At 40.4% G+C, this 17283-nt stretch overlaps 1 protein-coding gene across 1 annotated transcript in view; it reads right to left on the bottom strand.

Moving 5' to 3' along the window:
- Positions 1-16725, bottom strand: part of TLN2 (talin 2) — a 177700-nt gene extending 160975 nt beyond the window's left edge. Inside the window, exons 1-6 of the mRNA XM_077828077.1 lie at positions 16590-16725; positions 11687-11784; positions 10576-10705; positions 8895-9047; positions 7111-7253; positions 4184-4311 (exon numbers count right to left, since the gene is read on the bottom strand). Of these exons, the coding sequence (XP_077684203.1) occupies positions 4184-4311; positions 7111-7253; positions 8895-9047; positions 10576-10705; positions 11687-11784; positions 16590-16725 (788 nt within the window). The remainder of the gene's footprint in view (positions 1-4183; positions 4312-7110; positions 7254-8894; positions 9048-10575; positions 10706-11686; positions 11785-16589) is intronic.
- Positions 16726-17283: the final 558 nt, after the last annotated feature.

A 17283-nucleotide genomic window follows, 5' to 3' on the forward strand; every position in this document is an offset into this window, starting at 1 on the left:
CAAGGTGTAATTTAGCTCTAAAAGGCTCTCAAATCACAAAAATCTCAGCCCACTTTGGAGCAGATGTCAGTCTAAGGGCAGCCACTGACCATGATTCTTCAGAGGTATCTCCTTCCTCTTACGCACTCCTCTTCCCATTCTCACTCCAGGGTCTCAGTTACACACAAGAAAGTGAAGTGGCAAGTCACCCAGTAAGCTCCAAGCAATTATTATTATTTGCTACCAGTCATTTAAATTAGTCTTTGGAATCATTATCTTGTAGGGCTTTGTATTTATAGTGCACTACACAAGTAGTGATATCATGGATGGAAAGAAGGACTTACTGTAATACTAGCTATGTCTACACTGCAACGTAAGTCCAGGGTTCAAACGCAGGCTCCAGCCAAACCCCACCTTCCATCTACACACAAATTATGCTAACCAGGACTCGGACCCAGAATACCAAGACCCCAAAGGGATTGAGGGTCTGAACCTGAGTCAAGCTGGGACCCAGTGTTCAAGCCATAGTGCTCTGCAGTGTAGACATAGCCCCATTGTACTCGTGCTCTGGGAGTCTGCCAAATGTATTCCACAATGCCATGGGCTGACTTTCTTTGTCCTCTGGACAGTCAACTTTGGTGGAGAGTCAAATTTTCCTACACTGCACCACAAAGGGCTAGAGAGGACTCATTTTAGGAAGTCATTAATGGTCTGGATGATGGGATGGATTGCACCCTCAGCAAGCTCACGGATGACAGTAAGCTGTGTGTGTGGGGCGGGGGGGTAGATACACTGGAGGGTAGGGATAGGGTCCAGAGTGACCTAGACAAATTGGACGATTGGGCCAAAAGAAATCTGATGAAGTTCAACAAGGACAAGTGCAGAGTCCTGCACTTAGGACGGAAGAATCCCATGCACTGCTACAGGCTGGGGTCCGACTGGTTAAGCGGCAGTTCTGCAGAAAAGGACCTGGGAATTACAAGGGACGAGAAGCTGGATATGAGTCAACAGTGTGCCCTCGTTGCCAAGAAGGCTAACGGCATATTGTGCTGCATTAGTAGGAGCATTGCCAACAGATCAAGGAATGTGATTATTCCCCACTATTCGGCACTGGTGAGGCCACATCTGGAGTACTGCGCCCAGTTTTGGCCCCCCAGGACAGAAAGGATTTGGACAAATTGGAGAGAGTCCAGCAGAGGGCAACGAAAATGATTAGGGGGCTGGGGCACATGACTTATGAGGAGAGGCTGAGGGAACTGGGCTTATTTAGTCTGCAGAAGAGACGAGTGAGGGGGGATTTGATAGCAGTCTTCAACTACCTAAAGGGGATTCCAAAGAGGATGGAGCTAGGCTGTTTTTAGTGGTGGCAGATGGTCTCCAGTTGCAGTGGGGAAGGTCTAAGTTGGATATTAGGAAACACTGTTTCACTAGGAGGGTAGTGAAGCAAAGGAACGGGTTACCTAGGGAGGTGGTGGAATCTCCATCCTTAGAGGTTTTTAAGACCCCACTTGACAAAGCCCTGTCTGGGATGATTTAGTTGGGGTTGGTCCCGCGTTGAGCAGTGGGTTGGACTAGATGGCCTCCCGAGGTCTTTTCCAACCCTAATATTCTATGATTCTAAGTCTGGCATATTGGTGGTGGGACCAATGCATAATGCAGTGTAGATGCTGGAGCTGCAAGTTGGGCCTCAGATTTCAACAATTCTTAACCCAGGGTTACAAATGAGTGAAGTGGCTCACGCCCTAAATTAACAAACCCATGGTCTACTGACTTGAGTTCTACTAACTCTGGGCTTACACTGCAGTATAGATATACTCACTGTTTAAAATTATTTTAATCCTACTTCTGAAGAAAATACGTATTTGTTCATCTATGCTGTGACACTATAATTGAATCTTACTTACCAGTTCGTTTAATTGTGCTCACAAAACCACCTAAATATCACACCCCTAGTACGGTGAAATCTCTTTAATTGCTCGTCTGTTGAACTATTCATTCAGTCTAACATACAGCAAGCAGCATTTAAGTAATTTAGTCCTCTACAAGTTTGCTCTGTCACTTGCTTAAAATCTTAAACACATGCTGCCAAAGTTTGATATTTGTCATGAGAATCAAGAACATTTTTCTAATGTTCATTAAGAAAGAAAACATCACAAAGGGGTAGTTATTGCTTGTTACAAAATAGCTTGGATTAAAGGAGCTATGTGATTGGTTACTGGTTTTGCTTGGAGACCAGAAATCTGCGTGGGCAGTTTAGCTACTTAATACTCCTCTCTTATTTGCATACCAATGAAAAAAGGCTTCTTTAAGACCTCTCGAATAGCAATTTTCTCAATCTAAAAGCACAGTCTGCCCGAGTAGGTGCCATGCAAAACTTAAATATTTCTTCATCCAACTATTTAAGATTTGATCAACCAGGAACTTTCACAGTTAATACTAATGGATATTTATTTTGGCATGTTCTGTAAGGAAATTCCAACAACCAGTATCTAAGTGTTAACAAAATGCAGGCAATAATCTTTATTTGCCAAGAATCATTTATCAATGACAAAAAAGGATAATATCAAGGAGCTCTCCCTATAAACATACTGTAAATATGGTAAACTAAAGCAATCTGTTTTGGAAAAATGCTGAAAAGTAATCAACCCTATTTGCTTTATTTGTTTTTGTACAAGCAGATGGAATCTCTTATAGAAGCCCGTTCTGTATTGAGGTCACATTGTTTAGTCAATGAACACTGCTCAACCATATTTCAGTTGAGTTGTAATGTGCAACTTACATGCAACTGAAACTCTTTCAGACTTAGATTAAACATATCAATATATTTCAACAGAAAAAATAAGAACATCTGGAAAAGCTGATCAAGGAACATTAAATGAATTTTACAAAAAGGCTAGTGAAAGGTACATGCAAGAATTGGCATGCGCCTGCACAATGGATATATACTGTTGGTATCAATGTCACATAAAATGCCTCACTAGTCTGACTGAATTATGGCTAATTAAAATAAAATAATTTCTAAGAAAAAACCCTAGAGACAACAGGCTCTTTTTAAGTTGAGCTGTATGTGTACTTCACTAGAGGAAAACTCTCCTCTCTCTCCTAAGATATGAAATTCAATTATTTATATATTGTTTGTCAAAGATAGAATCATACAATCCTAGAAACACAGGGTTGGTGCAGGGACCTCGAGGGGTCATCAAGTTCAGCCCACTGTGCTGAGGCAGGACCAAGTAAACCTAGTCCTTATACTGCAATGGATTTTGTAGTTTAGTGAGTTACATATGTCTGCCACAGCCCGCACAGTGGAAATCTACATTCTGCAGTTTGTGTCCGACACACAGAGAGCTGCTGGGTATGACAATTATTTTATTCTTTGGAATTAACCAGGAAAGACTAAACCTGAAAAGGTTATCAGCAGCTGAACTCTGTTGACATAGCACAGCAGTGTGAGAGAAGTTAAATGAGCTCTAATATGGGAAATCCTGCTGTGATGGGAAAACTAATTTCTTAAAATAATAATTAAAAAAAAAAGGAATAATGCCTTTAAAAAGGAACAACTGCTGTGAACACTAGATCCAGGTGTCATAAGCTTTGTTTAGTATTATCTTAGCGCTTCTACAGCATCCCACTATATCACATCAGGAGGGGAATACACAGACAATGGTCAAACCCTGAAGAAATCAAGATGCTGTTATGTAATTGTTACGCAACCAGTCTCAGTAAAAACTAATGAGGACCAGGAATAAATTCAGTCTATTACATATAGTGTTTTCTGAGACATCAGTAGCTCTTTAAGTAAAAGGTCATCGACCAATCAGTAGTGAGACTAAATACAGATGGTACACAGGAAGTCTGATTACTCAGATTAATTGGAACTGAAGGATATTTGCTTCTGTGATTTGTCTGCATAACTGAGCATCATGTAACAGTTGCTTTAGGGAACTGTTGCAATAATTAAGAGTTCTTGTCAATCAAAGTTGAAACATTGTATGTTCCAAAGCACACCATCATTTTTAAGAGATTCTCTTGAATACCTTAAATTAAATATAAAGCTCAATAAGGTCACGATTTAAGAAACGGCACTGACTGATCATCAAGGATCAGTCTAAGAGGACAGAAACACAGAACACACCCACTGTTTTATGCATTGCTGCGTGGACAGAATGACGCACAGATTTAGAAATTAGCAAAAATGGTTTACTCTAAAAATCCAGGCTTGTGTTTGTGCTCTACATGAGGTCCAAACTGGATTTGTGCTTGAAAGCCTCCAAACTCGCAAGCCTTCTCGAAGGAGACTGGATGGGAGCCATTCAGAATGTCATCTCGAGCCTATAAAGGTAAGTAGAGACATATCAGGCACATCAGAAGCAGTTACAGTGTCTTTGAAATTCCTGAACAGTCAGAACACAAGCCAAGAATCAAGCAGCAAGCAAGGAAATCCTGTCGGAATGCATCTGTTATTCCATTGTGGATATGTTTATAACTAACAAAATAAACAAAGGGCCAGGTCCTCCTCTGGTGTAAATCTGCACAGTTCCACTGAGGCCAAGAGAGCTGCCCCAATTTGCAAAACTGAACCTCTTGCCTAAATATTTCATATGATTCATATACAATTTACCATGCTGTAATAGAAAGGAAAGTTATCTATATAATTAACATGGAAAATACTGATTGCAAATGTATGAACAGTGATGGATGATGGCCACCTGAATTTTCCTTTCTTGTCATGTGTGTAAATTTAGTGGTTGCAAAAGGTACTGGAACACCAAGACTGTTTCTCGGACCCCTTAGATATAGTCTGTCTACACGGACCACAGGTTGAAAACCACTAGTCTAAGGTAACATCAACTGGTGGAATCACCATCTCTCTCACTAGGGAAGGTTCTGATGATGGGGAAAGAGCAAAGACATTTTTGGTGCAATGTAAGTCTCTGACTTCCTTGGAGTGTGAGGGATCTGAGCCACTTGTACTGAACTGGTCAGAAGAGGGAGACTTCGTGTTGCTACCATTGGTGGTGGCAGCTTTGATTGCACTGGAACTGACGGACCCAGAGACTTCGATTGTACTGTGGAATGGGTGTCACTGAAACGGGGTCTGGTACCAAAGAACCTTTATGGATGTTAGACTCCTGGCCCTGGGACTTTGCATGTCCCAAGTCCTTAGAGGTTGACAGCGTAGGTCTGTTCAACCTCTAAGGATTACGATTTCATAGATGACTTAGGAGGAGACCTATTCTTTTGTTTTATGAGTGTTCTCTGCCTTCCCGATGAGACCTCAATAAGGGGTCTGTGGGTACAGACTCCACAGTAGCAGCGTAGGACCTCGTGATGGGAGGTGTACTCCGTGTAGATTTAGGTTGATGTACAACAGGTGCCCCCTGTCCTAAGTCAACTGTGGCCTCATGGCCTTCTCTATGAGGCATTTTCTAAGCCGAAGTTCCCATGCTTCATGGGTACAGCTAGGGAAAGAGCAGCAGATATTACACCTAGCCGTGATATGCATCTTACCAAAACATTACAAGCACTGCATATGGTTGTCGGTGACCAAGGAGGAATGGAGGCAGGACACACAAACCTTGAAGCCAAGAGTTCCTGGTGTAATCTGAAAACTCTAATGGAGTATCTGGGTGGGGGAGGAGTCCACCAGGTGGAGATTCTATCTAACTATAAGAAATTTCCTAAAAGATATAACAACTATTAAAACTGCAAACTGTGGAAATAACTATATGCAAAAAGCACTAAGGCAATGTTTAATATTTAAAGAACGAAGAACCCGAAGGAGAGCTCCGAATACTGGAGGTTCCAACCCAGGCCATGAGGTGGTAAGAAATAACTAGAGAGACAGTTGGCCTGCTCCGCCTTTTCTCTCCTTGGTTGGAGGCACAAGGAGAGCAAAGGCACATGCACGGACCAAAATTCTCCAACTCCAGAGGCATGGACAGCATGTGTATCCCCAAAATGGAATACAGACAGGGACCAACCGTTGAAGAACTCCTCTTCTCTCTCTCAGCCTGAACAGTCATCTGATGGCAAACTTTCAGTAATCATGGACCTGGACCAGATTCAGGAGGACTGACCTATTACTTAATCTCCATACCATATAATTAATTCCTAGGAAGTGATTTTTTACACATTTGCTTAAGGTGCACATTTAGGATGTTTGGAAAAAACTTGTACTTGAACAGCAGTGTTAAACCATTGTGTTCATACTACTGATGCATTACAACAATATGTTTTGTTAGAACCAACTTGTCTATTTTAGACATATTTTTATATGTTAGCAGTAAAACGAGTAGAATTTAAAAGCAGAGGTGCTTTAAGAATTTAGCTAACTATTCCCTCTGCAGAGTTTACCCATCTGGCTCATATATTTTTTGCCTTTTTCTGGTAGCCCCAATGCCCCTGTGAAAGCCAAAGAGAGTTCAGCTTTAAGACATGGCAGTTAAGAGAACTTTAATGATTATGAAAATTAAGGGCAAAAAATGGAAACCCACTTTTATAATGAGAGCAGGTGCTCTGGCCTCTTTCCCAAACAATACATAAATGCATTTCCCACCTCAATATGGTCAGCTGAGTCATTATAAACAAGGCCATTGAAAATGAGAAGCGTGGTTCTAGCATGAAAATGCACACCAAGACACAAAGTAACTCCAAATGCCATTTTTACGATGGCCTACACATCCAATTTGCTTATTTTAACAGTAAATCATTTTTTCAGCTGCCAACAACTCAACCAGTCTGGAAAAGTCAAGCAGCGTTTTTTCAGAATTATCCCATCATTAATATTTTTCCTGAGGCAGACTGCCCTCAGTTAACAGACAAACCCATAGTCTTCAAATGCTGCAACCCCCCTCTTCACACAATTGGGGGTGGGGCTGCAAAAGGTAAGCGAGAAAAAAATTTGGTCCTGCAAGCCAGACATCAAGACCTACTCCCAACTCCAGAAATGAGGCTCATGAAAGAGATACAGAACTTCGCTAAGTTCCAATTCAAATACAGGGGTGGGATGGTAAAGAAATAAGAGCATGTGATAGCTAAACACACAAGCAATTACAGTATTAGCTATAACAATACCACGCAGAATTCCTCAGTAGGATAGAAGAAGTTTCTCTGCTATACGTACTATACCTGAACATAAAGCAAGTTCAGCTGAACAGGATCTCTTGAATCTACATTCTGGTCTGAATAAAAGAATTTTCGCCTCAGCAGCAGTGTTTCATTTTCATCAACTCCTTGTTCTCTGAATGTTCGACTATGATCTAGCCAGTTTACTGGAACAGAAACACAACCCCCTTATAATATCGCAAATCTATATTTTATCTTGCAAAAATTACCCTAAACCACGGGTTCTCAACCTTTTTCTTTCTGAGGCCTCCCCCGCAATGCGCTATAAAAACTCCATGGCCCACCTATGCCACAACCGGTTTTCGGCATACAAAAGCCAGGGCCGGTGTTAAGGGATAGTAAGTCAGGCAACTGCCTAGGGCCCCACGCCATAGGGGGCTCCGCAAAGCTAAGTTGCTCAGGCTTCTGTTTTAGCCCCAGGTGGCAGGGCTCAGGGTCCCAGGTTTCAGCCCTATGCAGAGGGGCTTCAGCTTTCTGACTTGTGCCCCAGTGTGAGTCTAACACTGGTCCTGCTTGTCGGACCCCCTAAAACCTGCTCGTGGCCCCCAGGAGGCCCCAGGCCTCTGGTTGAGAGCCACTGCCTTAAACCAGGATGCAAAGTGTGCTCTACGTACACATTTACATACGTTGACATTCATGTGTGATCTGCCTATCTGAGACAATATTTGCACGTGAAACTACAGTAATGCATGTTACAGAAACACAAGTTAGCTAGACGAAATGTGCACAGTGTTAAAGTGACAAGATACTGTGAGGTTTTGTAAATTTTCTTTCAAGCTAAACAGATGTATCGTGGAATGAGCGCCCATCGTATGAATGAATCTGCTCCACTTCTCAGCTGATGCTATGGAGGTTGCAATTGATATTACAGTCCAAAATATCAGCAAATGAATAATGCGAATTTTAGTTAGAATTCAGCAGGAATTTGTTGTAGCATAATTTATTAAAATTACTGGAAGCCAATGCAAAGACAGTTGTAGCTTACACATGAGTTTCACTTGTCTTCCAAGCAGTGGGATAAAACTGAATCAACTATGGACATACAAATACGTTTTGTCCCCAGAGCTTCTTATTCTTAATTTCATATTGTTTTAAAACATTGGCCTGTGATGCAAACAACAGGGGCAAAACACATGCCAAAAATGAGGAACTTAAGGGAAGAGCCTTTACACAAGATGGAATGCAGATAGTGTGCCACTTAAAAGCTGTTTTGTTTTGCTCTATTGTGAGCACTCTACACTGATGACTATTCAAAGACATGTAACAAGGCAAGCAATGTTTTGCTTTCCTGGAATGTACCCTTTATATTTGACATACAGATAGAGGCAAAACAACATTTCATTGACCTTCAGCGCAAGGGCAACGGATCAGACGAATGAGATGGCATGAGTAGTTGAACAAATAACCTTCCTCAGTAGAATGTAGTGAGACCACTGTCGGACTGAAATCCCTCCACCAACTACACAGAAATCACTACTACTGGATCTAGAACTAGTTTTCAACATACATAATAACAACTGTCCTCTTGTGGCTAACAGCTTTTCAACTGGATTTAAAAAAACACTGCAGCAATAAGACACCACAGGCACATACAGTATATGATACTCCACCTAGTCGTATAACGTTTTCCTGGATTTGTAAATGGAAGGTTAAGTGCAGCAGATAATCTCATGAGAAATGTCCCAAAACCAATATCTACCTTCTGGGTTATTCTCTTTCCCCCTACATGATAGTTCTCCAGAAACACACCCAACTAGTCAAACAGCCTCTTGGGTTACAGTACTCACAATCATCATCTGTATGAAGCTTCGCCTTCAACTTCTCCATTTTTCTTTCATCTCGTAACAATGTCCTGTCTTTCTTAAGTGTACCTGTGCTCTCCTCCTTTTTCTCCTCAATGCTCTCCTGGATTACGGAGTACTCTTCGTAATTGGTTATTCCTACAAGTGTGAACACAGGATAAGCATGCAACTCCAGCAGCCAAAACATGAAAATGTAACGTATACTAGGACAGCAGGAAAAGATTTATTCTAAATATTGATTAAAATGAAGTATATTTGAAGTTAATATCCAAACACACTCCAGACCAGGTGCTAAAATGTATTATTATATGAATTTATTGAGTATGGTACCTAGTCAATCTTTCCAACAAAAATTGGCACTAAAAGCACAACATCCCTCTATCAGGCTCAGAAAATTATCCTTCAAAAAACCATTACACCCTGTGTATGTAGAGTTGATTCAGATTTATCTTTTATCAGTCTCAAGAAAGTTGCTTTCTTAAATTTTAAATCTCCTGAGAAAGATAGCCAGGTCAAGCTCTAGCAGATTTTGAGCAGAATAAAGTTCCTGAACTTGAGGCCATGTGATGGAGAATTCTGGGTCAGAGACTCCTGCAATTTCTTCCTTAAGTACGGGCAGAGAAAATGTGGCAGAGCACTGGGAAAGAAAGTCTCTGAAACATCGGGATTCTAGGCAACTTTAGGGCTTTACAGATGTTAATCCTCACTATAAATTTCACATGAAACTGTGCCGAGAGCCTGTGTAGAGCACTTAGCACATGTTTAAGTTGCTCTCATTTCTTTGTCTTGCTTGTGTTTTCCAGTATTTGTTAAGCACTGACAACGTGAGTTGTGCTATTTAGGACAGAAAGAGAGTCTAAGATGACTAAGGAGCCATACTGTACACCAGCTGCTCTGAGTGGCTTCCATGGTCAACTCCAGACAGAACACAATATTACAGTGAAGTCTAGAAGTGACAACAATATGGGACCTCATGGCTAGGCATGTTTGCAAAATGAGCAGGTGAAAATGCAAGAAGGCATTCCTGGTCACCAAACTATTGCTTTACGTCACCTGGAGAAATGACCTACCTCTTCACTGACCACTACATGGTAGCAGTTTTTCAATGTGCAATTCATATTTAAACTTAGTACTCAATTCAAACCAGCATTAAACCAGCACTAGCATAAACCAGTCCTGTATGTCTTTAGTGATCACATTAACATAAATAGAAGCCTTAGCCACTCAATAAGATAGAAGAGTAAATTCTATCTCTGCTTAAACATTAGTTAGACACAAAGCTAGTTTTATTTCACCACCTCTCAGAAGGGAACTGTATGTGGAAGAAATAAATACTGAAATATTTAGAACATTAGGTGTCAAAAAACATAAGTGCCTCTGACGGGTAAGTGCTATCTGGTAGCAAAACATTTAAGGTGTAAATCCCTACTGAGTCACACAGGACAGGAAGGCAGATGCAACTGCTTTATAGAATGGGAAAAAAGCCATTCTGAGTATTGTAATACAGCGTAACTGATGCTGAACACTACCTATTTTCAAACAGGCATAACAAGCCTGATGTTGATAAATCGCTGTATATAACATGCACAGAATCCTGAAACCCAAAGTAAAAAACGTCGGGGAAAAAAATCATATTCTCTTAGAGATTCAGACCAAGAAATCTCACCTATCCTGCTGCAAATGGTAACCAGCAATTCACCAACAGTTTTAGAATCATCCACCATAACTGTTTTCACTGCCCCATCCAGCATTCGTATTTTCTGAGGTCTCTGTTTCTTTTTGTACTCCAAAATATCCTAGGGAATAAACCACACAAAGAATTACACAGCTTCAGAACCATTCCAAGCCAGAAAGCCACTGAAATCTGGAGCAAATTGAAGTTTTAATCTGACAAATACAAAAATATTATTTTTTAAGAACTATTTAGACAAACTTTAAAAGTTTGTTGCCTGAATCAGGGCCTAGTTCTAGTATTGACAGTCAACATTGCTTTAGTTTAAAAACTGTGTAAGTGACTCTACTAAACCCTATTCTTCAGGCCTTCAATAACCTGCTGCAGAGTCTTCATGCCAGAGCGGCATGAAGGGGATCTAAAAGCCCTGGCTGCTCCCAGAGGATTTGTCCAGTCGAGGTACTGTGAAAAACCAGCCATAATGGTGCTGAGGAGCCCTCACAAGCCCTGGCATACAGGACATGTAGAGGTGGAGCTAGGGTCAGGAAGGGTGTGTCAGGAGTAGGGCTGCAGCACTGCAGAAGTTCTGGCCAGCTGTTACTTAGGCCCCAAATGTTGTCCAAGTTACACCTGTGGTCTCTATGGCCCCTAGAGCAGCCCATGATTGAGCAGGCAGAAAGGCAGAAAGGTGGCTTAAAGGTGCTAGTTCTGCACTGCACCTCTCAAAGGCTCGGCACAGACTCTCACCCAGGAGTTCAAATCCTATTAAAAATATCAGCCCATTTCTGCTTCACACTCACCCCTAACAAAGTAAGGAGAATGCCTTCTTTGGAATGAAAACGCTGAACCACCTCTTGGTACCGTACCAATCTATACGCTTGGATGCAAAATGACCAACATTTGTGTCTTGCTCGGAAAATCAGTGCGTATTTTTCATTCTTTGAGCTGGGTATTCTGTTCTACCGTGGTTGCCAAATCTGACACTTGTAGGATAACAAATGGTTTGTTCTTGCATCCAAATGTTTTTCAAGGACTAAAGTTCTTTGTACTGTATGACTGTCTCTAAATCTGTTGGTGAAAAAAAGATGACAGAATTTTGCCTTACCCCGCTTCGCAGCATATAATAATCCAGTGTTCTTCCAGCTTCCAACCAAATACCTTTCCGAGGATCTTCATCTGACAAGAACAGTCCATAGTCAGAGGCTGAGGAACAAAACAGAAAAGGCACTATTACTGTGGTAAAACAAACAAAGAAAAACAATATGTTGACCAGAATTCAAGTTCAAGCTTCTGTCAATTTACCGTCCACTCTTAATGAGTGTTTGGCAGAAGTATAGTTACTCCAGTTAAAGAAAATGTAGCTTAGACTACAGAGGGCAGGATTTTAAAGATAGGCTTTACTCTAGACTGAAGTGGATGGCTCATCAAGCAAACCTCATCCTGCATGTGTAATACATAGTTATAATTAACTATACTTGAATAAGATACTTTTATAACCATCAAAAATGCAGAAGAGTTCAGATTTAAGGCTAACAGAGTTTTCAGTCACTTCATACTATGAACCAACAGTTCAGCTTTAAAACATGCAGCGTTTACTTGATGGAAGTGTTTCACTGAATAAACTAAGAATCCTCGAAAACATCTAATTCAATTGATAGTACTTTCCTGGCAATTTCAACTGTGTGAAGTTATTCCTCTTTTGTATCTGTCATAACAGTGTCTGTGAGTATGCTGCACATACTTTAGACTAAACACTTCACAATCTCTTTAATGACACATGTTAAAAGCAATAGTGTAGAGTCAGGTCTGTACAGACTACCAGCCATTAGAAGTGCAACAAAATAAAGACCATAGTTTCTGCCAATAAAGCCTAAGGAGGTTTATCTTCTTGTTTAATAAAATGGTTGAACACCTAAAGATAGTGAATTTTTATACAAACTGCTTTGAGCCAGCTTTCAAAGAAAAATACTGCTTGCGTTTTTAATAGATGCTGTGTAACCTGTCTCAAATATACAATTTAGCCTAAAAATATGGAGTTTTAATGGAGAAATCTTTCCCAAAGCCCCTGAAAGTAAAAAACACACCAGAAAGTTCCTTACATACATTAATTTAGGAAGCTAATCACTGGAAAGCAAACCCATAACACAGTGATGATTTGGAAACATAAATTCAGCATACAGTCAATTACATCATATCATTCCACAAATTGTGCATCTAATATAGCTCCAAATGTTCATTCCTCTCAGTTCAATCATGGACAAGCAATGACCTTTGCACAGTACATATTTATTGTACAGAAAAATCAGCATATTGTGTTTATTGCATTCTGGTACTGGTGTGACAGTGACAAGCCAATCAGTCTGTGTCACTTGGTGTAATTTTGTAGTATCCCAAACTAACCTGTCATGACAGTCTACACTATAATGCTCACCACTTTTACAAAATTATGATAAATCTTATACAAAGTATGTCTTGCGAGGTATCCTTGGAGAAGTCATAGTCTGCTGAATATGACTGCCCTGTTTAAAATGTGTGCATCAGCACTGTATATGGAGTTATGAGATTTGCCATGTGTTTGTTACTGAAACATGGTGTGAGTCTGGGGAACGCCCACAGACTCGCTCTTTAGAAATCACAAAGGACTGGCATATCATCCCCAGAAACACCTCAAGCTGCAGGTACACAGAAGGTGCAAGCAAGGATTTCCAATTCATATGAAGGGCCGAGTGCAGCTCATATAGGTAATGGATAGAGCTCTACGCAGATACTAAATTTTTTATCTGCATCAAATCTGCAGTCCCCAAATTATCTGCAGATACCCGCAGGGCTTTAGATATAAAATTTGTATCCTCATCCAATCCATGATTTGCAAAAATGAGCTGCGGATATCCACAGATTTGCACGGCTCTAGCAATGGGGCATCCGGACCCCATGAAACAGCAAGGACTTTATCAGTAAAAAAGGGTCAGGATATAAAAAGGGCCCGGCCAACTCTCTTCTCCTGCACCTCTACTGAAACAAGATTGCTTGAAGGACTTGGAACTGGGAAAAATTAGTCTCAGCCTCGGAAGGGACCCCAGCCTGTGTACTAAGAACTGTGAACTGCCTGCAACATTGCGAGTGGTGAGAAAAACTGTTTGTTTCAAATTTAGTCTTGGTAAAGTTCAGGAAACAGCTTACGGTTTTTATCTCTAATTTCTTTTTGTAACCAATTCTGATCTTCTATGTCTACATCACTTATAATCACTTAAAATCTATTTGTAGTTAATAAACTTATTTTAATGTTTTATCTAATCCAGTGTGCTTTTGGCAGAAGGGCTTGGGGAATCTACTCAGGTAACAAAGGCTGGAGGCATAATAATTTTCTTTGTTAAAATGATGGACTTTATGCACTTTATTGCTCAGTAAGTAACTGAGCAGTATAAGGTGGTACATTTCTGGGGTGCAAGGCTGGTACTAGGGATATGCAGGTGTCGCTTGACATGTACTTCAAGAGTGGCTGGGCATAGCACTCTGGTAGTTGTCTGGCGGTGACTTGCACGCTAGAGGCTGGTATGAGTGGGCAGAGGTGAAGCTCACACAACAAAGGAGTGCATAGCATACACCACACTGGAGAATTAATGGGGCACAGCTCTCCTATGATCCGGATTGTACCCTGGGGAATGTCAAACTTGTCAGTTAGCTTCATCAGCAAAAGAGGTATTATACAGTAGCTCAGTAATTATATTTCTACTTAGCAGTGTCATTCACACACCTATTGCAATGCAGTTGTATGTTTTAAAAAACCTAAACAAGAGAAAAACTGTAGTTAGATGAATTCCCTTCCTCTTGCACCTGACCTTTAAAAGATATGCAGCCCTAAATATCTATTGTTTTCAACAGAAGTTGAGTACATTCAGCACCATATAAGACTGGACTAATAAAATGCCTTTTCTTATATCCATATACTAAGGCCCTGACATGCTAAAACAGTCCTCTTCAAGGGAGAAAATATTTCTGTACTGAAAACATACCACTATTCTTGTGATAATTAGACTACCTAGAGAAATAACAGTATTTTAGTAACAACTGCTTCAAAATGTATAACAGAAATAATAGCTCTAAAGTAGGAGAGGTATATGTCATCAACAGGTTCATTATTTTTTTTATTTGTATTATTGTCACACTTAGGGACCTTAGTGACAGGCCAGGACCCCATTCCTGATTGTAAGGGCTTACATTCTAGAGAGACAATATAAACAGCACAAGGCTAGAGGGTCGTGATAAACCTGAATTGGTTCAGCAAATACTTTGCGTAGCCTGATAAGAGTGAATTTATGTACTACGCAGTAGCTTGAAAGGGTTCTACTGCTGAATCAGGCACAGTAGAAAAGTTGTCAGCAGAATGAGGACCTTGAGGAGCAAACGAGAAACTATCCGTTACATATTCTCTGACTAATAATGTTATACATTTTATTAGCAAAACAAACAAGATCACAAACGCTGTAATATAGCAAAGGAGATAGTGCCAATACAAAATGGCCAGCACTCGCATATCCATAGTGAGGAATCCCGGAACTGGTGAGGCGATCAACATATTGTCATCAGGGCAGCACATTCCAACATTTCCTACTGTCATCAGACTGGGTCTTAGCTTTTATGGTGGGTTATGCTAGCGCCAACCACGTCTCATATATATTAACAGTGGTTTCAACCTCCTTTCCTTATACGTACCTTCACACCTCTATACTTAGGGTCCCTACCTTCAATAGGTCAATTAGTCACTTATGTTATACTCATTAGCATTTACGTCAATTTGTTGCCATGATACACCTGCGGTTAATTCATGTATGTTTTGGTCAAATTCAGCATCCTTTTAAACTTTCTCTAAAATTACTAAACTATACTTCTGAGGCATCTTACGTCACCTGTTCCCAGCACGTACTACTCTTGTTTATTTTAATACTTATCTTGTGACACAAAGTCAAACTATCAGTTAATTACAATGTACCTAATAACCACCTACATCATTACTGCCATTTTATATCAAATTATCTAGGGCTTGGTTATGCTAAGTTAAATGTCATACAGGCCTCAGGCCTGGAGGTCCTTGTGTTACAGGTACAATACCTGTGCATTACTTCTAAATAGCTCTTACAACATGGCTGGCTAAAGTCCTTTCTGTGTCCACACCACAGTTCTCAACTGAGTTTGTAACCAGAGAGCAGCATGGTTTCACTCAACACAATTTGTATCTTCACATGGCATGTTTAACCTAGGTTAATAACTATGGGAGCCAACATTGTTTTGCCCGTTGGAGGCCTAGGCTGGCACATAGTTGCCTTTTTTGTAACCATTTCAGCACTTTCCTTTGCTGTGCACAGCGCCCTCCAATCATGCTTGTGTAGTCTGTTTGGCCCAGTCTCCTCCTCAGCTCTGAGTGCATAGTGTCCTGTTTCCTGCTAAAGTCACTGACTGCGCATGCTCCAGGCAGTCTCCACTCACTGCGGTACTGGGGAACAGCTGCCCATATTTCCCCAGACAGCCCTGTTACCAACATAGCTTAACAACATGGTAGATGTGGCTGTGCAAACATGACAGGGAAAGCTGCTCTGTGGACACAACCTGCATCTGAGAGAGCTGGTCGGGAAGTGAAAGTTTTGCTGATGAAAATTTTCATCAAAAACCTAAAAACTGAGCCTTCTGGTTTTTGGCAGCCAAAAAAAAGTTCATTTTATGAAAATCTGAAAGTTTCACAAAAAAGAGTTGTTTGTTCAAACCCATTTTTCATTAAAAAAGTAAATGAGACAGTTGACCCACTCTAATTGTAACCAGTTATAGATTTACACTTGTGGTTTTAGCGCATATTAAACCTTGAAACAATGGGATTTTTAAAACCATTGGTATTCAACCAAGAACATTAAGTGCAGAGAGAATGGAACACCTTTCAAGTAGAACAAATTGCTGAAGTGCATTTTTTTTTTCTTTAAACAAACCTGGGGGTGGGGGATATAGATTTACAGACTCACCTTGCCCTGTTTGAGCCTCAGGCACTCGCTCACGAATAACTCTACATGCATCATACACTGCTGTGGATGGTTCAAATTGCATCGTCTTCACCACATTGCAGTGGCGGACGCAGATCTTCAAGGACAGGGCCACCATGGTGCCAGATCACTTGTGGGAACCCGCTAAAAATACCTGAAAAAGTAGTAATAGAATGAGCCCTCTGCATTTTGTAATTAATGTTTTCACACTTCCATCTTTCAATTAATTTAAAAGGAATATTGAAATGAAGTGCATACAAATTAAACATATTCAAGTATCAATTCTGTAGAAACTCTCACTAACATATCACATCTAGGAGATATTCAGAAGAGAGATTTTTGTTGGCATGTTTTAAAGTCACTTTAAGACAAGTATGTACATAATTTTACAGATCTAACATATTGTCTGAGGCATGTCAAATACCACACCAGCTGACAATACCTCTTCCTTGGGCATCCATCCAACAGCACATCCTTTAGTACTGACTGAATAGTGGTTTCATGATTTTAACTGAATTACTTCATTAGTTTTGAACTCTTCAATACTATATATTCATATTAAAAGCCCTACTTTAAGGAACAATGCATGCTTATATCAAAACAAATATTAACATGTTCTCTTCTCAAAGCTACATATGGATTCAAAGTAAAGTTCTTAATTATTTTCACACACTCA

Source organism: Eretmochelys imbricata, chromosome 10 (assembly GCF_965152235.1).
Source record: "Eretmochelys imbricata isolate rEreImb1 chromosome 10, rEreImb1.hap1, whole genome shotgun sequence".
NCBI classification, from domain to species: domain Eukaryota; kingdom Metazoa; phylum Chordata; order Testudines; family Cheloniidae; genus Eretmochelys; species Eretmochelys imbricata.